The 25,767-nt window shown below is 43.0% G+C and overlaps 1 protein-coding gene across 1 annotated transcript; it reads left to right on the top strand.

Annotated features, from left to right (window-relative positions):
- Positions 1–4,679: 4,679 nt before the first annotated feature.
- mrps5 (mitochondrial ribosomal protein S5) lies at positions 4,680–25,613 on the top strand. The gene is made up of 12 exons (XM_030107393.1): positions 4,680–4,728; positions 5,439–5,591; positions 10,530–10,655; positions 10,746–10,859; positions 11,408–11,527; positions 13,581–13,615; positions 21,667–21,757; positions 22,023–22,069; positions 22,523–22,580; positions 24,604–24,666; positions 24,739–24,875; positions 25,201–25,613. Exons 1-12 carry the CDS (start codon positions 4,680–4,682, stop codon positions 25,423–25,425), a joined length of 1,218 nt encoding a protein of 405 aa, XP_029963253.1. The 3' UTR covers positions 25,426–25,613.
- The last annotated feature ends 154 nt before the right edge of the window (positions 25,614–25,767 follow it).

The following is a 25,767-nucleotide window of genomic DNA, read 5'->3' on the forward strand; positions in this document are numbered from 1 at the left end:
ATTTGACATTTAAACTTTAAAGCTTGTGTATGTGATTAAAATGGTTATATTTTCTCAAACTAAGCAATTACTACTGAAAGTTACTACAGTTTCAACATAAAGCCAATTTTACTCAAACCTTCTGGTGCAAAATATAGTGAAATGTCCAAAAACCTTCTCCTGCTGTTGGATCATTCATGTTTTTGCCAACGCACCCTGACAGCACGGCTTTTAGGCTAGTTGTAGTTTGATAGCTTTCATGGCAGCGCCACTGGAATCTCAGCTCAGGACTCAGTGTTTTGTTTTGTATCTGCCATTCTTAAGAAATTTGTTCCAAAAACATATATATAATTACAATTTTACAAAAAAAAACAGCTGATGTAGGAGAAACTATTTCGGCTCAAAAAGGAATTAAATCACCTCATTTTTCGAGACAATATGAAGTTCATGGGTTTGAGTCTGAATTGTGCCTTTCTATGTGCAGTTTGCATGTTTTTCCTGTGTGTACATAGTTTATTTCGCAGTTCAGAATCAAACACTGGAGGTTGATTGGCGACTCTAAATTGCCCGTAGGTGTGACTGTCAGTGTGTGTGGTTGTTTATGAACCTGTCTGTGTCGTAGACTGCGTCTTCACTCATTGCCAGCTGGAATCTGCTCCCGTGCCCCGCAGTCCTAAATTAGATCGAGTGTCAGATAGAAGATGGATGGATCCTCAACTGGACAACTGCCACGATATCATCACTCATCTTTCTAAGAAAACCTGTCGGACAGGAACAGCTCATTCAGAAAGCTGCCGCTTGAGTCCTCACATGAAAACCAAAGACACATCAGTCCACTTCTCAGATCTGAGCAGCAGCTTCCTGTTTCACCGGGAATTGACTTTACAGCAGTACTGCTGCTTTGCAAAGCTCTGACTGTGTATCTTCAGAACAATCAACACCAGGGGTGTCAACATAAGGTTCAAGGGCCAAAATCAACCTGCACGAATCTCCAATCCAGCCCATCAAGCTAACAAGAATCACTGTTAAATTTAAAAGAAAAAATTGGGGGGTTTTATTTACAAATTTCTGAAGAGGAGCAAAACACAGCACTCAGACCTGAGCTGACACAGCTGTGATGCTGCCATGAGAGAGATCTGCCTCACTGCTGTTAAACCAGCATCAAAGCCATGTTGTCAGGTTGAGTCTGTCAAAATGTGCATCATGCAGCCGCTGTTGAAGAATGTTTTTGGACGTTTCACTGTGTTTCACAGAAGGTGAAGGTAAAACTGGCTTTGTGTTAAGATTGTAGTCATTTTTGCAAGAAATTATTTGGTTTTGTGAAAAGATTGATTTCTTTCATCACACATACTCTGCACAATGAAAAACTTTAAAGTTTAAAATTAATGGAAAATATGGCATCATTTTACAGGAATTGGGCTGCATGTGCTCGCTGAACTAAAATGTGTTATCTTCTATTCCTTGCTGTTTTTTGTTCACCTTTCTTATTCTTCGTTTGTTGCTGGGCATTCACATATATGTTGACATAAACCACTTTCCAAATAAAATACCATCATGTCTTTGTGAGCATTTGATATTTTTAACCTCTGTATTGTCTTTGTCAGAGCTTCATCTATTATAAATGTACTGAAGAGGGAGATATTCATCACTCAGCTTTCTCAGGAATGAATAGATCCAGTTATGTATGAGATTAAAGAAACTGCCATTAAAGGGCATACCTGGGTAATCTTATTCTCTGTAATTACCACCATATCGCTCTGCCACTGACTTCTTTGTAGGTGTATCATCATGCATATCTTCCGGTCAGCTGCAGTTCAACTCTTTAAGCTGCAGCAGTGAACAGCAGCCTCCTCCTCAGGTCACCCGAGTCAACGCTACACTTCACAAAGGCTTTAAAAAACACCTTTTGAATGGAGAGATAATGGTCTGAGTCCTCCGCATTCTTTGTCACCACTGGGAATTCACAGTTTTCACTGTGATAAGTTGCTGCAGTTTTAAAGGTGGATTATAAATAAAGTTTACTTTAACACACACGCACACACATACACAACTAACCTAAATCGCTATTCACACACATACACACTCCGCAAACTCCTGACTCCCTGCTCGGAGGGAGATGGGAGTCTTTGGCAGGCAGTCTGATAGATGTCTAATCTCTAAAGCCACCTGGAGAAGATGGGTGATTGGAGTTTTTTTTCTGTTTCTTTTTCTGTTCCAGTCTTTTTCTGTCTGTATATCTCCCACACCTCCTTCACTTCTGCTCCTTCACTAGGCTAAATATACTGGTGAAGTTTGTCAAATGAGTGTGTACAAACATAGAAACAGACAAGTGAACTCAAAAAAATGCAAAAAATGGCAATCGCCTTGAATCAATGATTAAAAAAAAATTGTTGTACAAAGATTTGTAACTCTAACAACTATTTTTCAACTGAATCCCTGGTAGACTTTGATTTCTGTATCATTCATTGTCATTGTGCCCAAACCACAGGACAGAAAGGTTTAAACATAATCACAAAGATCATAAAATGATACAGTCTTGGTATCAAAAAAAAAAGGATTAAAAGTCATCACAATAATATAAATTACAGAAGTGCTCACTTTTAACTGAGCAAGTTTGGATGAATTGTTATGAAATATTTGTAACGTCAGGACGGTGTTTCCACTGGCCATGGGGCGCATGTACAGTAGCAGCATTTCTGAAAAGCTGTGCTTTCCGTCATTTACACAGAGATTGAGTTGGAGTACATTGAATGTGATTCCAAGCATCATTGTCCAGTAACTGACCCTCAAAATGCAACAAAAAGTGTGTTTTTATTTGAAAGCATTGTTGCTTAAATGGATTCCATGTCATAGAGACACTAAATAAGAGCTATTGGAAAGTAGACCACCACACGCTCACATGCATGTTTTTGGACTGTGGGAGGGAATTGGAGTACCCAGAGGAAACTCACGTACTCAGAACATGGAAACGCCACACAGCAAGGCCCAGCCGGTATTGAACCCGGACCTTCTCGCTGTGAGGGGAGATCACTCACCAGGAAGCAGATCAGGAAGGGAAAAACAAGTCAAGCCAATGATTCACCTCATATAGAGATAAGAAGCCTGAGGGGAGTAGACTCCAGGGTCATTATAGCAACAACATAACATCTCTAGCTATGCGTCTATGCTTCATTTAGTCTGATCTAATACACGTGTCCGCTGGTGTGACGTCGCAGACACCATATTGAATAACTGCTTTTTTCCCATCAGGATCCCTTTCATATTCTTAAGATGAAGTTATCTTTCTTTGACTAGCAGTACTGTGTTTACCTCTACAATAATATTTCATCAGTCTTTATCTCCTTGAAGAAACGTGACTCACAGTTTTACATAATGCCCTCGATTAAGTTATAATGAAGCAATCATTTTAAAGAAAGTTACTGTTTAAAAAGGCATTGATTCTTTCATCAGCATCTTCCACCTCCTGCTGTGACACAGCTGGGCCACTGTCCCCTTTACCCAGCGCCTCTTTGATTGCACATCTAAAACTGTACAGAGGGAAGGCGGCTATATTATTGAGGAAATTATCTTGAATGAGGTGAAATTGAGACACAAGCGGTGGATAATTGCCAGTCACTGCTGCACGGCAATCACGTCCAAAGGCTAGAGGTGCTTATTGGTGGCCTGCTGCTGCACATGTTCAGAGGCAGCTGTGTGGATGTGCATGCACAGTGGCCGCTTCCCACCTGCCTGGATGGCCAATACTTCTGATAAATGCAAAAACATACAAACAAAAATAACAGTAGTAAGACTTGCAGTGCATACTTCTTTCAGCCCAACCAGTTTCTTTTACCTACAGCTTAAAATGCTTTAACTGTCACACTAGCATGTAGTGCATTAACTCTCCTCCTCACTCTGCACAGTGCAGTGCACAACCTCGGTCTGCAGATCTCATCACCTCTTCTGAAGACAGGATTGACGACACCCTTCCCTTGGATCTTCGAACATTCTAACATGCTCTCAGTGGGATAATTACAACCACAGAAAGCAAGAGAACAAATCCAAGGCTCTGCGGGGTTTTTAATCAATCAACAGACAGCCTCTTCAGAAATTCGTAGTTTATTTTGCCTTTTCATTATTTTCCTCCTGCATCTGACGACTCATCAGAAGAGGCACAAACATGACATTTATCTTGAAACAGCTTGCAGAATATCTTTCAATTAGGAATGTGTTTCACAGTCACATGGTGTGAAGTCACCAAAATAAAGTCCTACAGCTTGAGAGAGAGAGAGAGAGAGAGAGAGAGGGAGAGAGAGAGAGAGAGAGAGAGAGAGAGAGAGAGAGAGCATGCATGAGCATGTGCACATACTTATATACTCATATACATATACATTACTCTGTGAGAAAAGGTAATGTGAAGTCCTTCAAGCTTTATGTGTGTGTGTGTGTGTGTGTGTGTGTGTGTGTGTGTGTGTGTGTGTGTGTGTGTGTGTGTGTGTGTGTGTGTGTGTGTGTGTACTGTTGGGCAAAGGTGCGTCATGAGCAGGAAAGTGCTGAAAAGTAACATTAACAGTAGCAGTAGTAGTAGTAGTAGTAGTATTAAGAGCATTAGTAGCCGGAGAAGTAAAGTTGCAATTTAAAAACGCGTTGTTTCGACATTTTTCGTCAGGCACAAGTTTAGTCGCCTTTGCATCCTCAGAAGGACCCTTCATAATTCCAACATGGCGGCGCCCATGCGGCTGTGCTGTGCCCTCCGCATCACTATTGGGGGTAAATTAGTGATCTTTTTTAGTATTTAGCAGCTTTAGGGGAACAAATTGTGTATATAAATGTATATGTCTGCAGTGTTTGAAATATATTGACGTTATGGAAGTGTCGTTGAATGCTTAAGCTTCTTGATTGACGTTGACCATGTCAGTGATTTTGAAGGTATTTTCTCTTACAGTAAACTAAATGTCGGTGCAGTGTGACGTTATGAATAGATAATAAATGTTAATGTTTCAGCAGCAGTAATTAGAGTCAGTAGTTCTGGGTACTTGCTACTCATCAGATATTTACCCACCCGGTGCAATTACTGAAATTCTGCAGAGCGTTGGCTGAAATAATGATTTTAAACGGCGTACACTTGCAGTAAAGCGACTATCACAGTGTAATCTCTGGTATTTCTGTCCTGTGTCCTTTGTCCTACGAGGACACATGCTATCGTTGTCTTATTGTCCTGATGATAAACATGCCATCCATGATCATATCATCTCTGTCAAAAAAGTATAAGAAGTTACTTAATGACAGACCCAATAAACAAAATATTGCTCATATTTTGTTCAGATTTTGTGCGCAACAGTTTTGATATGTCATCAAAGGTGCTCTTCTGACATGTGGTACTTCATGATAGTGCCTGTTTGCTTTTGATAATACACCACCTTCATGTTTGATTCCATGCACACAACGTGAACATTCTGGGGGATGTCTTCTTCTTTCAGGTGTGGCGCCGCTTCGTACTGCAGCTGGAGCCATTCAGGGATCCAACCTTCTGAATCGAGCTTCTGCTGCCTCTCTCCAAAGACAACATTCGCTTCCACTGTTTTCCCCAACATCATGGCAGCAAACCAGACACGGCAGCTTTTTCAACAAGTGTAAGTTCATGGAAATGCTTTTTTTGAATCATATTTTCTCCACTACAGTCCAAAGTCATCTTGAATATTGTACAATTAAATAATTCACATAGACACAGGTGTAGTTTTGTTTCAAGAGTGCAAAAATACTTATCATAAGACAGTTGCAGTACAGCAGTGCAAATTCTAGGGACATGCACAATATTTCTGAGTTTTTTTTTTTGTTTTTTTTTTTGGGGGGGGGGGGTAATTCAAATAAACCACTTAAATGTGATTTACCAACTTTTTTTTGCACACATGAAGTGAAGTTATTTCTCACAGTGCCATATTGTGTTACTATGAAGGAAAAACTACCTTAAACCTCTTTATTGCAAGAGCAAAATGCATTTTGGACTTACTGTTAAAACAGAAAACTTTTTTGTGGACAGCTGTGATCCTTCTATAAAGCACCAGCTGACTGAGGCACTGTTTAGATTACAATTTCAAGTGAAAACAGAAAACTTTTGTTGCGTTTTGTGAGTTCGTTCACACCTCAGTGGTGTTCAGAGCCACTGAAAATGCAACCTCTTGTGAACGGCTCCCAAGATGGAACTTTTTGAACACAATCCGACTCCATCGCTCTGGGACAGGTCTAAAATGCAACTTTTCCTGAAATGCTGCGACTGCACATGTGCACCACAGCCATAGTCTGTACTTCTTCTGCACATGCATGAGTACAGATTGACAGTAACAACAATGGCGACCTCAAGAGTGTCATTGCACCCAGTTCATATTTTCCTGGGACTCGGAAGTTAAGCAGTTGAGTCATCATCGTAGCAATCCAACTTGTCATCTGTCCATATGAATGTCCATGCACCCATAACTGTTAATGTTTATCGCATATTCTTCTGTGTGCGTATGATTTCATTACAAAATCATACAGCAGCACCCACTAGTGCCCTGGCATGCCAACTACATCCTTTTCAAAATTTCTGCCATTCCTATGTAAGCTGAAATAATTTTCAAATCATTGCTGAAACTCCTTTGAAAGGAAAATACAAAACCCTTTTCACTTGACAACACTAACTCAAAGGTTTCAACAGTATTACTAACAGTTTAGACACTTCCACTAAAGGTTTTTATCGAAATGAATATCATTTTTATCACTCACAACAATTGTATAAAATATTTAAAATAACAATAATGCAATGAAGAAAAGATTTCCAGGAACCCCCCGAATCAAAACATAATAATAAAAAAAGACAAAAGAACATTCCCACACATTTTTCCAATTTTTGCACGTTCAGTATTGTTTTGTTGGTATTTATGTAAATCTATCATGTCTGGCATTACTGTACCAAAAACATGATAAATATTTATTTTCCCATATTTAATGTGAAGAGCATGCTTTGGGCTTGGTTAGATTTTGTTTTATCATTAGAAATCAATGGGAATAACTCCCAGCAGCTTATTTCCACTCATGTTCTAGTGTGTCTTGTTAGCATGTGATTTTCCAAATGTCCACATCCTGTTTGCCACGCGGTGTATTTTTGTTCCGATTCTCCCATCAGTGAAGGCAGCCGCCTGTTAAAATGGTTTGTTTGGACAACATGTCAGATTGATGATAGTCTTTTAAATCAGCATATCTGTCTAAACATGCCTCTGCAGAGCTCCTGCCTCTTCAGAGGCTTCATACTCAGTGTTTTCCTCACTCCTATTTATAATCAGTCACAATCTCAGACAATCAGATGTTGCCATGCTTGTCACTGTGCTCACAGGAACTTGTGCACTTTTTGTTTTTCGGCTCATATATGATCTCCAGAAAAGCTTTTCGGTGACTAAGTTGAGCTCAATTCCTTTATTGTCCTCACATGTTCCCACAAACACAAATAAACATATTCTCATGAGACGAATAAAACTCAAAAACACAAAATAACAATATATGTACAATAGAGACATGTATGCAGCACTCCCGGGTGAAGTGAGTAAACTCTAAGATCTCAATCATGAAGAGAATAAAAAACACGACAAGAAAAGCGTTTGATGTATTAGAAATATAAAAATGGACCAAGGAGAACAGTGACCAACCTCATCCCTTCATCGTTGGACAGTGACTACTAGACAGTAGGAGAAATGCTGTATGTAACACCTTCAGTGATGTTCATTCTCCTAGCATCAACTGGCATTAGTTATTTATTAGTCAAGGCAAATTTACTTGGAGCACCATTCAGTCAATTAAAAAAGTCATTACTACAAATATAATGTTCTAGTTATATCATTTATTATCTATATTATCTTCTGCAACTTGATGGCAACTCCCTTGACCAATCGCACTTGAAGCAATTGAAGCATTTACTAATGGTTTCTTTCTTTCTTATGTCTGTATTCTTGTTTGTGTTGTACGTCGCTTTGGACAAAAGCGTCTTCTAAATGAAATTGTAGAATTGTAGAATTATTAGTTTATAAAGTTAATAGAACTTTAGTAATGTTTATGTTCCTGGTTTTGCAAAACAACATTTAATCATAAAATTCTGTAATTTGTTCCAAACTTTCTTTTCTAGTTTTGTTGTTTGTATCTTTTTGTAGCTGAACCGTTTTTATAAATCTTCCATGTGGACCGTGAGTTAGGTGAACTGTTACGCCCCTGATGTCCCGACATATTTGACACAGAGCTTCATGTGTCATAAATACTCTGCGGTTTACTCATGAGGTGAAGAGCGGTCTGAGCTCGGCTCCTTAAGGACGCTCTGATTTTGATATTTTGGCCGTGGCTGTGAGGAGGAGTGGGATCTCAGTCAAGTGAGGCTAGCTGTTGTACGGCCGCAGGGTAAAAGCTGTTTTTTGAGGCTTTCGGTGGATTTAGAGCCCTTTAAAGAGGACAGAAGTGTAAACAGGTGCTGTTTCTGCCCCGGCTGTGAAGTACCTGTTGGTGGCTTGAAGGAGAAAAACAGATTTTTGATCCATGTCGACCAGCTTCAAAGGAGAAACTTTGTTTTCTAGTAATTTTACTTTGTCTTGTTTGTTTTTTCCCGAGGTCCATTATATGTGGATTTGCTGTAGATATTAAACTGCATCTGCAGTAGTGTGAATCTGCTGTTAAAGTACCACACTACAGCGTTATTATTTATCTATTGCAGTCCTGCGGCGCCGCCATACGTCACCCGTTATTCTTTATTTGCAGCCTTTTCAGGTCCTGGGGTTCACACATTCTCATGCTGCATTAACAGGACACTAAACTGTTGAACTACAGTGACAAACATTCACTGTAAACCATTTTCATGTGAATCACAGGCTCGGGGGAAAAATGAACACAATTTCAGTAGCTTGAAAGTTTTAACAGCGTTTTTTGTGGTCCTCTGGGATATTTCTTTTTTTTTTTCTTTTATAAGTAAATATAAACTCAGAGTTGTCAAGGTTTAGGTCACTCGTCTGTAATTTTCTCCTTTGGCAGCATTTTAAGCTGCAAATTTACAGGAAAATACTGACTTTAGAAAGCCGAGCATGTTTGGATTTATTCACATTTAGTAGCACCTGTATTGATTTCAGTCAAAATTTGTCACAATTCAATTAGTATAAAATTCATTTTACAAAGAAAATCTCATCTATGATAACTCCATGTGTTTGTCTTCTGTACTGCTGAAACCTGTGCAGGGTCCTGGGATGCTGGAGCCAATCCCAGCTAACTGTGGCTGAGGGCAGGATACACCCTGCACAGGTCTCCAGTCCGTCACAGAGCAAACACACACACTCATATTCACACCCAGGGGCAATTTAGGGTCACTGATTAACCTTGCATGTTTCTGGACTGTGGGAGGAAACTGGAGTAGCTGCTGTGATGCAGAGAGTGAACCACTGCACCACTGTGCGGCCCTTCTTATGCCCCTGATACTTTAAATGTTCCGTATAAAATTATAATAATCAGTTATACCTGCAACTTTACACTTTTTGATTGTAAAAACGTATAAAATTATCTTCCTGAAAGGCAGTTTTTTGTTAATATTAAATGAAACTTTGAAAAGAAAAACATTTGAAGTCTGCGTAAAGCAGCAGTGAAGCAGTGTTTTGAGTTTTCACGCTCAGATTGGTGCCATGCTGTTCAAACTGCTGTGATGTGTCTGTTCAGTCACAAAAAACTGGATTAACTTTGGGAATTTTTCTCCCTGGTAGTTTTTCGATCGATGCTAATGTAAATGTCCAACATTGCGTTTAACTCAACAGTTTCCAGACACCGACCCCCATCATGTGTTTCTGAACACACAGCATGACGATGGCGGTGCAGCACAGTTTGTCCCCACGTTTGAAAATGCAGTTTGGATGATTGATTATTCATTTTATTTATGAGTCAAAAAAGGCAGTTTCATCCTGAAAATGAAAGCATAAGTTTGAATTTTATTCTTGCTCCATATTCGACCCAGTAGAAACAGGGTTTGTTTGGGAATATTCTGCCTCCGGGTTCCCCGGGACACCGTGTGAAGGACCTGGACTTGAACTGAAAGGGCTCTCGTCTGAAGAACAGCAAGTGTTTTTCTGGTGACTGTCGTCTGTATACACTGTTGACTGAAGCCGTGGGAGAGAAGGCTGGAGTTCTTTGCGAGCGTTAGCTTTACTGTCAGTCAGCTGAGTTGTCGGTAGAAACCTCCCTCTGCAGCGTCGACGCCGTAACTTCTCATCTCTGACTCTGTTTCTCTAAAACTCCACAACAGGGTTCAGTTGGTTTGGGACGCAGGCTGGCTTCATCAATAATTTATCTTGTTTTCAAACTTCTCAAACACCTTTTTTGAGGGCTTTTTTATTGATTTATTTATTTTTTTTGAGCTGTTGACAAAGTCCCTTCACTTCACTTTGTGAGTTTAGTGAAGTTTGAATCGTCTCCTGAAACCAGACGGTCACTTCTTTTTTTTCTGTTGTTTGTATAAAGATAACAGATCCTCCTGACGGGTCTTGGCAGCTCTTATCTTGACTCGATCTGTGCGTTGGCAGTGACTGCGGAGGAGCTGTGGAGAGGCGTGCTGGCCGAGTCTGGCGCCGGAGCCAGGAAGGGTCGAGGGAAGAGAACCAAACGCAAACTGAAGAGAGATCTGAACCGGGGACAGAACATCGGCGAAGGTGAGAATATTTACCTATTTACATACATTTTGTTGCATTCTGTCCGTTAACCGCAGAGGTCTTTTCTTTTCCGTTTCCTGGTTCTGTCAGGTCGTGGCGGCTTCCTGTGGCCCGGGCTCAACGCTCCGGTCCTGAAGGAGGGCACGGTGCAGAGCATGAGCCGGAGAGGCGAGGCCGAGCAGCTGGAGGTTCAGGCTGAACTCGGTAAACACAAACATCTTCAGCGGCAGACATATAAAGCAGCGATAAATTACACACTGCTCAAAAAATACAAAGCACCGGTACTGTGTTTCAGTTTAATTTTTCCAAATGAAACAATCCCCTCTTCTTATACTGGGCTGTAATGGCATCACTTATAGTCACAAAACTACCTGAGTGGATTTAAATGTGTTCAAACTGCCTGATTAGAAGAAACAGCTCAAACAAACCTGCATTAAAATAAGGAAATAAGTTGAGTTAAAACAGCTTTTGCAGTAAATATACTTGCATTTCTTTCCAATTTAATGTTCAGAGAGGAAAACTTTGTCAGAGAAGAAAGAGTGAGGACGAGGTCTTGATCCCGAGCAGCAGACGCTCCACTGCTGAGAGACCCGACTTGCCAATTTGCCTCCGCTGTGATCTTATTTGTTAAGAGTGATTACAGAGATAATGAGACGGCGAGGAGCGGCGCCTCTCGATGTTCCCCTCGCTGGGCGCATTTCCAGTCCCCCGCCGCCCGTTGAGTGAAGTTTGCCGCTCGCGTCCTCCCGCAGTGCGCCAGAGAGACGAGTGGGAGAAGAGGAAGAAGATGAAGGTGAAGAGAGAGCGGGGATGGACCGGGAACTCCTGGGGGGGCACCAGCCTGGGCCCCCCGGACCCTGGACCCAACGGAGGTACGTCACACCCGAATGGGATCAATGACCGTTTCTTTTTAGGTTTACAACTAAGATTCTCATCATCGAGGCTAAAAAGCAGAGCAGACAGTCGACCGTCTCGTCGGCGCCGTGATGCAGAAACACACGCTCGGCTGGAACGACGTCCACAGCGTGAGACGGAGGGAGAGACCAGCGTGTGGGGCCATCAGTGCTGATGAAGACGAGGCTGCCGGGGGGGGGGGGGGGGGCGATTCCCTGATTTAGAAAGACACCTTTCTCACTCGCCATGCCTTGATCGGTCTTTCTCTCTCAATCACCTCTCCTATTTCTACCTCTATTCCCACCTGGCTCTCCTGATTCGGGACGCAGTCGTCAGGTGATCACACAGTCTGAACCAACTGCTGAAACGGAGCTTCACCAAATGAAACATGTTCAAAGGCCGTGGATGTTCAGTGTGGCAAATCTATAATCTGTAAAATCAGAATAAATGAAGGCGTCTCAACTCGTTTTAAGCTCCATAAAATCTGCGTCTTCCAGAACCCTTCATTATGTATGCAGATGTAATCTGATCATTTAACCACAGAAGAGATTAGATGTCCTCTTCTGCTGTTATATGGAGGAAAATCAGCATCTGACAATCTGCCACCAGAGCTGGAAAATGTCAGTTAATAGAAGGAAAAAAAAAAATCTTGCTTTCGGTCCACCACACACAGAGCGGGCCTCCAAAATGATGAAATTAACAATAAATGTTTGGTTTTTAAGTGTAATGAGTCAACCAATCTGCCACGTGAACAGAGTTTTCTCTGCAGAACAATGCCTCATGTCGGGCGAGTTATTTCACCAGGCGAAGACACAGATTCACATTTTGAACTTTAACGGGATAAAATGTGTCGGTATCTTCCACGGTGAAGGTTTTTCTCTTGAACGATGTTTACATTGTTCATTGTTACCTAGAAAATGTTTCTGACACTAATTCCTCACATTATCACTGCAGACAGCTTCTTGACTGGATGCAATTCTTTTAATTCATGTCAGATTCAGCCTGTTTTTAAGCCCAGTAGTTTCTGTTCATGAGAATTAAAGTATGTGTTGATTTGTTTTAATGCACATTAACGTTCAACACATTAATGCTGAACTCACACATTCTCTTACTTTTCTGTGTAGTTTAGTGAAAGTTGTGTGAAAAGTCGGTATATTTGCCCCGTCTTGCTCATGCTGTGATGCATTTGAGCTTCTTGAACAACTTTAGAACACGTTGCGTTTCAGGGACGCATCGCTTCGTGTTCTGAGTGAAAACCTTTTAGCGCGGCTGATGAAAGTCTTGCTGCTGTCAGAGAGCACAGTTTCATCTCCCGGGTTTACAGCTGCGTTCTTAACGCCATATCATCTTGTAAACAGAGTCTGAGGCGCACGGCGCTCCAGCTCCCGCCTAATCGACTCCTCCACTCTGGACCGCGAGCGTCGGCGCCGGCTAATTCCCGCTGATTGGCCGCTGATTGGCCGCCGGCCCTCCCGCTCCCAGCCTCATTACGCCCGTAAACCTCGCTCCCTGCTCGGATTGAGTGGCGTCTGTTTTCCCTGATTTGTCTGAAGGATGAAGGACGAGACCGCGGAGTTACTCACTCTCCTGGTTTAGATTCTGCTCCTCGCCGTGAAGAGCGCTCTGGAGTCGGAGCCCGTCGTCGTCTTGTCTCAACACAAACTCATGAATGAGATGAGCAGAGAACCGTAACCAGGTTGCTGATCTCAGATCAGATTTGCCTTCTTACAGATGGTGGACTAATGTCCCTGCTGAGGTGTGTGTGTGTGTGTGTGTGTGTGTGTGTGTTTCCTCTCTTTGGAGCCTTGGCGTCGGCTCCTCTTTGTTTGCTGTTAATTGCTTCGAAGTGAACAAGCTGCTGTTGGGAGAGTAACATCCTTCAGAGGTCACTGGCAGTGGACTCGTTACGGCGCCCCGGGGGCTTCTGGGCATTTGCCGTACCGACGGGAGCCGGCGTTAAGCTGTTTATGTCGCGCATGCCTGTGCTTAAAGCTCTGGAATTGACATTTTCTATTTTTACTTCTCCCACAGAAACCTACGAAGACTTTGATTCTCGCGTCATTGAGGTGAGTGTGAAAACACGTTATTGAAATGGATTTGGTTTTAAATAAAAGGGAAAAAAAAGTGACAATATTAATAAAATGCAATCACACAAGCCTGGGGGGGTGCTAGAGAGCAGGGGGAGCATTCATCTTTGAGATGAAAATCACAGTTTTAAAATTAAAATGGAAAATTAATGGATGACAGAACTATTATTTTTCAAACGCATATTTAGCTTTTCATTTATTGTAATTGAAAGTCATAAAAACCATAGAATAGACTTTAGTGCAAAAGTATAGCGCATACAGTGTATTAGTACTGACCTGATATTTCCCATTAATATCATTTATCCAGCACAAGAAGAGCAGTGGGTTATACAATAAGAGACTTTAACAATAATATCTTACAGGAGGTCAATAGAAGACTGATGAAACCATGAACTCATGGTGTGTTTTCTCGTGTTGTCTAAAACCTCAACCTCCCCAGCAGTGGAGACCCAGTGTGAGGAGAGTTTACTGAACGTTAAAGTGCTGAAACTCCCTTGTGAGGCTTCAGCTCCTCCTGAGGCCAAAGCTTAGAAATTTGGAGAATGTCACGTTTGCATCCGTGTTTGATCGAAAGAGCAGAGGAGCGTTTCTGCTGCCCTGAAGGAGCCGCTCTTTATTTGAGAGGTGGATTTAAACTCTTTATTCCAGTCCTCCACAAGAAGCGGCTGCCGCAGGTAAAAGAGCCACTCAGCCCACCGGTATCACTTCAGCTCTTTGTTTTTAGTAGCTTCCGTGTGTTGATGGGAGTTTTTTAAGAAAGGCGGGGACGTACTTGTGAAATGCAACGGAGCTCATCTTACTGAATTCAGATTGTTCTCCCATTGGTCAGCTGTCCCAACCGGAAAAGATGAGACGTAATTCTTGACACAATCAACTTGCCGCCTACTTCCACTGATAACGTTGCCTCGGGCCAATTAATTCCATTCACACAAACGTCGTACCGTGCACACAGGGGCGGGATCAGCGGGTCACCAGGTCAGAGTGCAAATGACCTGAACTGCAAGATACCTTTTGGAAAAAAAACTGCCAACATTGAGCTGCTCAAACATAAATAACCACCGTGTTCCAATTTCATGTGTACTTTGATAACCCCTCCCAAATATAGTAAATACACTTTCTTGATAGTTTCTGTCTAAACTGGAGCTTTGTTCATTTAAACATTCAAACATAAAGGTCCACAAAGCAAATTCTCACAATTTCAAGGGAAGTGATTATTATTTTTTTATTTATTTCTTAAGAATAGCAAACAAAATACAACACTCCTGAGCTGAGGGAAGCAGTTTGGGGTTCAGCGGCTTCCAACAACAACCGGCTTTACCCGCCGAGCCTTTGAATTTAGAGGATTGAACTCAGAGCCGCTGCTCGGCGGAGGCAGCGATAAGATGCATTATATGAGCGGCTCATTTAGATTCTGTCTCTGTCATGCTGCATCTTACCTTCATTCAATTAGCACTAATGGACCCTGTTGAACTAATGGAGGGAAAGTCGCAAGGTCACACACACACACGCACACGCAAGAGGATCCAACTGTGTGTGTGTGTGTGTGTGGGTGTGTTTTTACCTACCTGCCAGTTACTACTGGCTTCATGTGGATTCATATCATCTGATATTTGGAAATCTTATCTGTCTGTAGGTTAGTTTCTTCGTGTGTGTGTGTGTGTGTGTGTGTGTGTGTGTGTGTGTGTGTGTGTGTGTGTGTGTGTGTGTGTGTGTGTGTGTGTGTGTGTGTGTGTGTGTGTGTGTGTGTGTGTGTGTGTGTGTGTGTGTGTGTGTGTGTCAGTCATTGATAGTCTTCCCCGACACTGCCGCCTGCAGAAATAAGCGCAGTGTCACGGACATTAGGCTTTCCCCTGGAAACCAGCAGACGCTTTTATGGTGCCATTGCTTTCTGTAAAAAAAATACTGTGTGAACGTGTGTGTGTGTGTGTGTGTGTGTGTGTGGGCGTGTGTAGACCACTATAAATTCTGTCCTAATGAAATGAAAGAGGCTTACTGGAATAAAAGGCTTGTCTCCCAAGGACGACGATGCTGGCATGCCATTAGTGGACGCATCCAGCAGGAGGAGAGAGAGAGAGGGAGGGGGAGGGAGAGGCAGGGAGGGGGAGGAAAAGTTGTGAAAGTAAGTTGAGAAGTTGAGATGTCTGGTCTGGTGTTCAGTTGTGGCGGATTTTTCTCGATGTGTGATGAATTCGCTAAGAGACTGAAAGTTGATTCTGTTTGCATTGATGATCATGAAGCCGCCCGCATAGAAAACCACAGGAACGAGGCCCGTGTTTTTAAAACGGCATTATGGAGGATTAGAAACGTAAAGTCTTTGAAAAGCAAAGCAGCTTATTAGTACTTTGAAATAGAAACTGAAAAACAAGATACCACTGGGGTAGAAACTGGCAGCTCTGTGGAGTCAAATGTTTTGTTTTTTACATCAGGAGCTTCAGGTCCTATTAAAATAGGATTAAATTGTTTTTCCCATATCAAGAGAGGAAAATCAATATCTTTACAAGTATCCTGTATTGTTGTTGTCTGTGTGAATGTGTTTGTGGTTTCATTATGTCAACAACCAGGAGCTCCATTCCAACATGTTCTTGTATAAAAACAGTTTTCTGGAAAGAAAATGCAAAAACCTTTCCACAATTCGTAAGATCTTTTTTATACAATTAAATAAAAGCATTTGAACCTCTTTCAGTACCTTGTTTTGGATCTTATGTTGTCCTCTCTCTCCTTATAGCAGATAAAGCCACGTTCTGCCACAGAGGGAGGAAATCTGTGAATTTCAAAATGTGCACCATAATGTACAACTTAATCCGATACCGCGCCGTCACAGGCCGCCTCCGACATTTCCATCCAGTTAAATCATACGTCTCTGGCAGACTCTCAGAGAAATGTGATGAGGGAAGAGGGCGAGCAGGGAGCGTTGGAGCGCCGCAGACAGGAGAGATGTTGGTGGCCTCTCTCCAGCTGCAGCAGCCACTTGGACCAGACTCAGTGATTTCATTAAGCGAGATGGAGCGTCGTCGCCGTCGGAGCAGCGTTTCCGTCTCTTCCTTTCCCTTTTCTCCTCCTTGAAAGACAACAACCTTGAAAGTTTCTGTGGAAAGCAAACACGGGGCTGGACAAAAACAACTTTTCTGAAAACTTAATGGGATTAAATGTTGCTTCGATTCAGCTCAATTTGTAAAGTGCATATTCAACGATACGTCACAGAGATTGACAATTCCAGTAATGCCAGCGATCAGGGATGTTTCCGGTGACGAATTTCTTCAAGCATGAAACAAAAATTACTAGTCGACTAGCATAAACATGCAGTACGTTTACATGCAGCCAATAACCCTTTTCAAACCCTTTTCAAACTCGAATGTTGGCAATAACCCAGTAGCGCGTGGCCATGTAAACACCCGCCAAAACCCGGAAAAGCTCATTTTCGAGATTTATAAAACCTGATAAAGACCGCTGGGTTACTCCTTTTCAAACTCGAAAGTGCCGCCGTGTAAACAGATATGGAGTTAAGGGACATTGTTTTTGGTTCTGCGCATGCTCCCATCCGCAATGAATCATGGTCTTTTGAGTCCAGCAACGAGTAGGCGCGAAACTCGACACACTTTTGTCCGTGTGAGGCTTCCGTAACGCGCGATACGAACTGTTATTCTGAGCGCGCACGTCGCACATGCTTCCTTCTGAAAGTCGGTGATTTGTACGGCCTGCAGAAAAATCATGTACAACAGAACAACCGTTCTGTCTGCGTTCCGTCTACAGAACGGAGTCACCGCTGCAGTGTCTGCCTCTGCAGTCCAGTGGAGGAGGTTGCCAGATCTGTCGATCTGTGCCGTAAAAAAATCTGAAACTCGTAGAAAGCAGCCCAAACCTCCATCTCGGTTGAAAATGCATGTTAAAACCGTGTTTGTATGATACAAAAACACGTCATAAACACATAATCATTTAATCAACCCATCCAACGTGTTCAAAAAAGAAGCTTGCTTTGGCGGAAACCCCACCCAATCTGGCAACACAAAGCCGCTCCGGTCAGAGCTGTTTTGTTTTGAGAACAGCATGACGTGCGCCGTGGTTTGGAAAGGGATATCCCGATTGAATGCGCTGACTTGTAAACGGGGTAACTCTCTGTCTGTTAAAGCTGGGGTCGACGATCTTGGAAAACTAGCATGTAGCACAAATGTAGCATCTCCCCAAGGCTCCGCCCAGCTCCCACCCCATTGGAGGAGCTCCCATTGGCAGCGGAAGCGCCGCACGCGGGAGCGCCACTCGCACAGAGTTTGTGATTGCCTCCAATGTTATTAACTTTTCTGACTGCCTGCACACAACGCGCATAGGAGTGCAGCGCGCCCGCTCCGCTTCGTTCTATTTTTCACGCGAGCCGCGAGCGGCGAGAGCGCCTTGGCAACACACGCGCGCACTGAACCAGGGCCAGTGCACGCCATTGAAATGTACGCGCAGGGGGCTGGTAGAACGGCGAAGGGATTTGATTGGTTTCTTAAGAGCGGTCCGCGCCTTCCGATTGGTCGGAGTTTTTACTGTCCTTTGGCCACTACTGTTGTCAGATTTTTTCCGCACCCTTTTCCGTCCACATAATGTATTGACTTCTCCCAGGGGGCAAGGAGCGTTTCACTCAGTATGACTAAAAGTGCTTTTGGACAACATCGTCTACCCTAGCTTTAAAGCATGTAAACAGGATTTTCCTAATGTTTCAGAAACCCAGATATTGACCTGAACCCAGATATTAGCTGCATGTAAACATAGTCACGGAAAGAGCAAGATTTAGAACTATTTACTAGTCACTGTTAAAGAGTTGTAGATTCTCTTCAGGAGAAGGTTAAATTTCGCTGCAGTTTGACACTCCTGTCTCAGAGGTTTGTGCCCTGGCGCTGCCTTCTGCCTCTCCTTCACTGCAACACACACACACACACACACACACACACACACACACACACACACACACACACACACACACAGATTCAGATCGGGTGACACGCGGCAACAGATTGAGGAAATCGGAGGGCGAAGGGGAGCGAAGTAAAAGCATCCTCCCACTGACATGCTGTCGCTCACCGAGAGCAGGAAGCGCTGCATCCATCTGCTGCGTCTTCACCTCACAGGACAACAAGCAAAACCCCAGATCAGCGTTTCCGCACACGTCCAATCAGTGACACATCCGACTTAATAACTTGTTGGATTTCCACTTATGAAAACAAGGTTTTGGATGCCATCTGGTTAGAAACTGGAGTTTTTTTCTCAGTATGTCGTTTGAAGAATCTCCCGGTGTTTCTGTTCGGTGAATCCAGCGTGAGGACTTGTTCCCCGTGTGTGTCCTGCAGCGCTGTGTTTTCCAGTGTTTTGTTGTTTTGCTCCTGCTACCCTGACCCCAATCCTTCTGCTGTTACCCCCGCAGTGGAATTATAAACCCTTTACTGAGATGTGTGTTACGTAACTGGCCGTGCTGAAGGCGGATCTTGACTTTGAAGTTGTCCGGGCCGTGCTCTGCGGCGCTGGCGCTCCCTGGCGGGGGGTGGAAACCCGCCGAGGTGAACTGCAGCCCAGATCGCTCCCCTCCTCCTCCTAAAGGCCGCCGCTGGTCCGCTCACCGAAACGCACACACACGAAGCAACCTTTAATCCAGCCTGCAGGGCGGATTGTCATGTTTTAGATCACTGCTTTAGTTTTTATTGATGATCTGTTTGTTGTGATAATAAACACAAGCAGCAGGATTTATGTCCTGTGATCAATAATCTCTTGATCAAACTGCCGAGCCCATTGATTTTCAACTGAAGATCTTTTGCTATTTACTGCTACTTTGATACTTTTTAACTATTACTACTACTTTTTAATTGTTTTTCACTGTTTCTGTTATTTAATCAATACTTTTACACAATTACTTGTACTTTATTGATGTTCTTTAACTACTATTATCGAGTTCTCGTAATAAACCTGGTCTGCTAGTGGGTTCAGTTTTGGGTCTCCTCATTCGATTCAAACACAAGTCAAGTGAATCATATTGATTTCAGACTTTTTTCTTTACTTTTCCCCAAGATTGTGTTCAGGCTTGTTGATCTGTCAGAGTTCTGACTTTGCAGCTCTGGAGGGTATTTTAGTGACTTGAAAGCCGATTGTTTTAGTTGATTTCAGTGCCAGCTGCAGCCTGCATCTGGGTTTGTTTTTAGCGTTTGGGCTCAGAGAGAAAATGTTTCCTCTCTTCCTGTCACATTAACAATGTCCAGATTTTCGCTGCTAAATAAGATTTTTTTTTTTTATTCAAGAGTGAATACTTGAGTTAGACAGCCCAGCCGAAGGGTTAAGGTTAAGATATATTTGCTCTATATATGTGGAGGAAAGCTGCTTTGGATGTTTTCTTGAAGGCAGAAATGGTGAAATGACTCACTTCACCGCCCTGTGGTCTAAAGTAGTATTACACTAAAGGTTGGCCCGCCTGACTGAAGAAGATTCAGCCGCAACATTGTGTTGATTGATTGTTTCTGATCATAAAATCTGATGCAGTAGAGGTTACTTTAGCCTGAACATGTTCTGGAATGGTTTTGTAACGAACCGATATTCATGAACTGTGCATTTTTCATGCTGCGCAGTGACATTTAAGAGCTCTGTGTTCTCTGGATTTCTATTTTAGAAGGACGAAGTTTGGTGTTTTCTCAGTGTGTTTGTACTGTCTGTGTGTGTGTGTACTCTGAGCAAGTTTTTAAGGGAGTCGGCAGTTTGCTCATCTGTTATATCTACCTCCTCTTGACACACACACACACTAACACACACACTTTTATCCCTGTTTCCTCGTCTATTTTCACTTTTGTGTGTTCTTATCTTGTTTGACCTCCTCATCTCCCTCTATACTTTGTTTATTCTTAATCAGATTAATCACTCCTTCTCTAAATCACCTTAAAGTGGCAGTAAATCCCTTTTCTTGTCTTTATCCCCCCCCCCCTCTCTCTCTCTCGGTCTCTCCCTCTCTCTCTCCCTCCTCACTGGCCCTCCTGTTAACATCTTCTGGTCAGTCCCCCCCTCCAGTCCTCTTTTGCGTGTCCCTGTGGTGTGTCTCTGCTGCCCCCTGCTGTTTGCTGGTCAGGCTGCAGGACACTCTGTCTTAATCCAGTAGTTTTTAGCAGCTCATACTTTTCTTCAGTGATGTAACTGTGTGAAGCATTTTTAACTCAAGTCATAAAGCAGGATTTAAATTCAGTTTTGTGGAGGAAAGGTAAAGTTGTGAGATCTCCCGTGAGATCTTGAGGCCTTTTCCAGGCCGAAAGGGATATAACATCCCTCTGGAGTTTGTTTAAGGCCGTTCTCCACCTCTCCTCCCAGTTCAGTGTGCCCAGAACACGTCTCGGGGGAGGACGATGTCCTGGTTTGAGGCTGGAACCACCTCATCTGGGTCTTTTCCAGAGAAACTAATACACCGCTGTATTCTTCTTGATGTCTGAACTCCACAAACTCTCCCTCAATGCGAGGCGGTGGAGATGAATAATGCAGAGATGGTATAAAATAACCTCAGGCGTTGCCAGGAACTAAAAGGATCAGAAGGTTTAAACAAGAAACTCACGGCCATAATTCCAAAAAGCTCAGGACAATGTGTGAAATGTAGATAAAATCAATATGTGACAAGTTCTAATCATCATCTGTCGAAGACATCAGTCTTTCAGAGTTTTATTTCCATTTTATGATTAGTACTTGCTCATTTTGAGTTTGACACTGTCAGAAACATTGGAACAATGCTTATTAATGAATGTAGCAATGATTTAGATTAATTGGTGAAAGGCCAGTAATATGACTTGGCATAAAAACAGTGCTTTAAAGAAGCAGAGTCTCTTGGATCTGAGATGTACAGAGGTTCCAACATCTCCCAAGCTTCCCGATCCTTATGAAAACTAAAGAAAAGCTTCATGCTGCTTCTCTAAAATGCCCAATGAAAGCAACGGGATATAATGGAAGAAGGACTTCACCCCCTATTTGAAGTGATACCTTGAGTGAAACGGGACGTACGACTTGTAAGGTTTCCTTTGTTTCATGTCTTTTTGTAGGTGAAGAGCGTGTTCAACATGACGGCCAAAGAGGGCAGGAAGAGGTCCATCAGCTGTCTGGTAGCTGTGGGGAACGGAAACGGAGCCGCAGGTTTGATTTCCTGAGAAAATGCACAACTTTGACTCAACAGTGGAACATGGTTTCATCACATTTTGAAACAACTCTTCATTCAAATATGTCCACACAAACTACACAACAAATGAAAGTAGAGGCTCCACAGACCATGAGAGTATAAGATCTTACCTTTTTTTCCAAGGAATTTCTGTAAAAGCGAGGAAGCACCTGTAAAATAACAAATGATGCTCAGACGTTTGTTCTCTGACACCACCTGACTGAACCCCCTCCCTCCCCACAGGCTTCGCTTTGGGGAAAGCAGCAGACAGAAACACGGCTCTCAGGAAGGTGAGGCTTTTTAAATCAGACATTGAGGTTTTAAGTCAGTGTCTCCAGTCGTTCTGGCTCTAGAGTTGAATCTCAATAATAAAGTAAAGAGAAGCCGAGTAATGATCAACCGGATAGTTTTTCCAGTTACGCTTCGTTGATAAGATCTAACATTTCAACCCAATGCTACTATAACCCTTTAACCTAGTAATACTAGGGCTACTGTTCAAGATTAGTAATTGATTTGAATTGGTGTTGATTAATCTGTTAAACTCCGCAGTGGAGTAGTTTGGGTTATAGTAGTTTCTGTTTCCCACCTCCTGGACAAATTCCTAAAGAAAACATCGTGGATTGAGCCGATCGGGAAATTCCTTTTTTCCATCTTGCCTTCTTTGTTGTCCTTATTTGCAGCATTTCTGCTCATGATTAAAATAACATTGCTGAAAGGTTTAGTTTGTTGTGTTTGCTCTGCAGGCCAAGAACAGAGCCATGCACTACTTGTACTACATCGAGCGATACAACGACCACACCAGTAAGTCTTTCATCTCTATTTCTCCACATTTCAGTGATTCTTTGCTGAAAGATGCTTATCAACTGAATATGAGGTTAAAACCTCTCACACGTTTCCTTGTAAATAATTAAATTCCAGTGAAGGAATGCAGGAATAAAATCTCATTTGGGAGTTGCTTTCATTGATTGTAAAACAGCAGAAAGTTCTCTAAATGTTTAATTTGACCTCTTATCTCATGTAGTATGTGCAGCTTCAGATGCTACATATTTCATAAGCATGGTGCCATCCGTGCTCAGGACAGAAGTGAAGGGTCTTTTATCAGCGTGGCGGGATGGGGGATAAAGATGAAAGAACAGTATAGTGCTCGATGTGAAATATGTTTCTTGTGCCACTTCAACCTGATGGATGGTTCTGAATACGAGGAAAATCAGAGCAGTGACAAACACAGAAGTGGAATAAAGCTGTAAACACAACTGTGGGAAACACTCTTGTCGGTTTACTTTTTACACAATTTTGAGCCCTGAGTTTTGATATATTCAACTCATCCTCATATTTTGCTTCGATCATACATTTCAATTCTCTGGGCCTTTCAGGACACCGGAGCTCACTGTACACAGTGGACGTGTTTAAAGGTAGAGCAGAGCGTCATCTGCATAGCAGTGAAATTTATTATTACATTCAACACTTGTCTCCTCATATTACCTGTTTTCAAACATGTAAAAATGTATTTTTTGATACAGCAGAGGATTCCTCTGCACTGCTCCAGCTTCTTCTTCTTCTTCTTCTTCTTCTTTTTTTTTTTCTAACCTGAGGCCTGTGTGGCTGTTTGTGCCGGCTGCTGCGAGAGAGACCAAAAGATTAATGTGCGTGACTCATCGGCTCCCATCGAGCCCACCGGAGGAGAAAGTTAGCTTCCTGTGCTGGCCTCAAACCAGACAAGAGTGTGTGTGTGTGTGTGTGTGTGTTTCTGTATTTTCACCCAGCTTGAGCTCAGAGCTGTGCTACTTTTAGTTTTTTTTAAGGTCACGGAGACAGAAAGCTCAGTCTGTGTGACCATCTGCAGAGTCTCCCTGTAAACCTTTGTTTTTAAGTGTGAATGTCACAATATGAAGGTTCTGATAACCTGGAGATCAGAAATCCTTAAACGTGTGAAAGCTCCGGGGGGTAAAGCAGGAAAAATGTAAAAATCGTGATAAGAAGGGGGTTGAGAGCAAACACATGATTTAATTTACCTCCATAGTAAGTAGTTCTTCTGCACATGCACGAGTAGATGGAAAATTACCAGTGCGGCCTAAAGACACATTATTCCAATACGACTGAAGCGTCTTGATGTAACAAACATGGATGATAAATCAGGAATGCACCGATATCAATACCAGTTAGATTAACAGCTCATAAAAATTGTATTTCTTTGGTTTCAGTCTTTCCGTGTTGTCGTTGTAATTACTGTAAAATCAAAGTGAGCTCATGAAAGAGGAGTTTTTCTAACTTTGTATCTCGATGAAGGAAGACCTCCTGCAGTCACAGCAGATGTTCGCTTCCCCCTCGCTCTCTGTGTGTGTCTGACGTTTAGTTTTACGTTTTAGATATCTTCACCCAGCAGGATGCGTCCCCAGACACTCTCCTCCCATATTCCCCGGCTTCGTCCCCGCAACCAGAACTCCGTCTCGGAGTCCCTCAACAAAGCCTCATTTATAAATTGAAGCGAATGTCCCGAGGACACTGGGACAGCAGAGATGCTTTAAAATGTTGTGACACAACAAGATTTTAACCCGCAGCTACAGAGCAGCAGCACAGAGGGACCTGGCGTGTCTGAATAAGTGATTATCACAGCTGCTGCAGCAGCAGCAGCAGCGAGCGAGCGGCGCCGGCACGTCGGACGACGTCTGGTCTCCAGGTAGAGAAGCAGGAGGCCTGAGGAACAGCAGCAGGAAATAACAAAGCAACGCCATCCATTTGGAAAACGGCACAAACAATGAGAAGAATATCCTCAAACTGCATTGCCTGATGCATTTCTATCCGTATTTCTTTTGCCTTTCAATAGTTTACCACGACATCGAGTCCAAGTTCAAGAGGACGACGCTCCGCATGAAAAAGCAAAACGAAGGTACATCTGACCCTCGTCTGACGGAGCCTCGGAGGAAATGCAGGAGCCTGACTGTGCTTGTTGTGTGCGCAGGTTACGGGCTGCACTGCCACCGAGCCGTCATCACCATGTGCAAACTGATCGGCATCAAGGACATGTACTGCAAAGTGGAGGGCTCCGTCAACCTGCTCAACATCACCCGGGCGCTCTTCACCGGGCTGGCCAATCAGGTGAGGGCGCGGCAGACTCCCCACGCCGCAGCAGGACTCGGTAACGTCACGAAGACGGATTTACTGATAGAGGTCAAATGGATTTCTCCCACTTCTCAAAGACATTGATGATGCTGGTGCTTGTTACGAGAGAGCAAAAAGTTCAAACAGTGGATCCTTTCTCACCTCTAGATATTAGGCGATAAGTTATTCGAAGCTCTCAAGCTCTGTGTGACGAAGCTCTCAAGCTCTGTGTGACGTTTTTTTTAAATTTCAAGTTCATTAAAGGAGTAAGTAAAAGCTATAGTTTTTATATTACCTTTTTTTTTTTTTTAATCACCCTCAGAAAACCCACCAGATGACGGCGGAGATGAAGCAGCTGCACGTGGTGGAGTTCCAGAATCAGCGCGGCCCGCTGCCCATCGTGGTGGCGAGCCCCAAAGACGGCGCCCGGCCCAACCCGGAGTCCGAGGACGAGATCCCCGACACCCCGCTGCACTGGGACGACGTGCGAGCCGCGCAGGGATTCAAACGCTCCACGTGGGCCAGCGTCAAGCGCACCATCTGGTAGCAGAGCAGCGGCGAGACGAGGCCGGGAGGAAGAACACATTACTGGACTGAGAGACGCCAGAGAGGACGGAGGGAGGAGCTGAGGTCAAAGGCCAATAGTGACAAACTATGCTTAAAAAATAAAGTGTATTTCCTGATCAATGTGGGCGTGTTGAAAAATGTTGGATGTGATAATAAATCTGATATAAAACTGTGAAAATCTGTGTTTTGTGTGTTTTCTATAAAATGTGTGTTGTTTAATTAATATATTCCAAGCTTTAAAGACATTCTAGGCAGGACAGTTTCATATTTTGCACGTCCTATAAGACAGAGCAGAAATACTTCATTAATCCCGGAGAGAGGT

Source organism: Salarias fasciatus, chromosome 13 (genome assembly GCF_902148845.1).
Source record: "Salarias fasciatus chromosome 13, fSalaFa1.1, whole genome shotgun sequence".
Classification (NCBI taxonomy): domain Eukaryota; kingdom Metazoa; phylum Chordata; class Actinopteri; order Blenniiformes; family Blenniidae; genus Salarias; species Salarias fasciatus.

What these genes read in the sequence shown, in the direction of transcription:
- mrps5 (XM_030107393.1), top strand. Translation starts at nt 4,680, where the DNA reads ATGGCGGCGCCCATGCGGCTGTGCTGTGCCCTCCGCATCACTATTGGG. An exon ending in CCTCCGCATCACTATTGGGG is followed by an intron (nt 4,729 to 5,438) that starts GTAAATTAGTGA and finishes TTCTTCTTTCAG; the next exon opens with GTGTGGCGCCGCTTCGTACT. An exon ending in GGACCCTGGACCCAACGGAG is followed by an intron (nt 11,528 to 13,580) that starts GTACGTCACACC and finishes CTTCTCCCACAG; the next exon opens with AAACCTACGAAGACTTTGAT.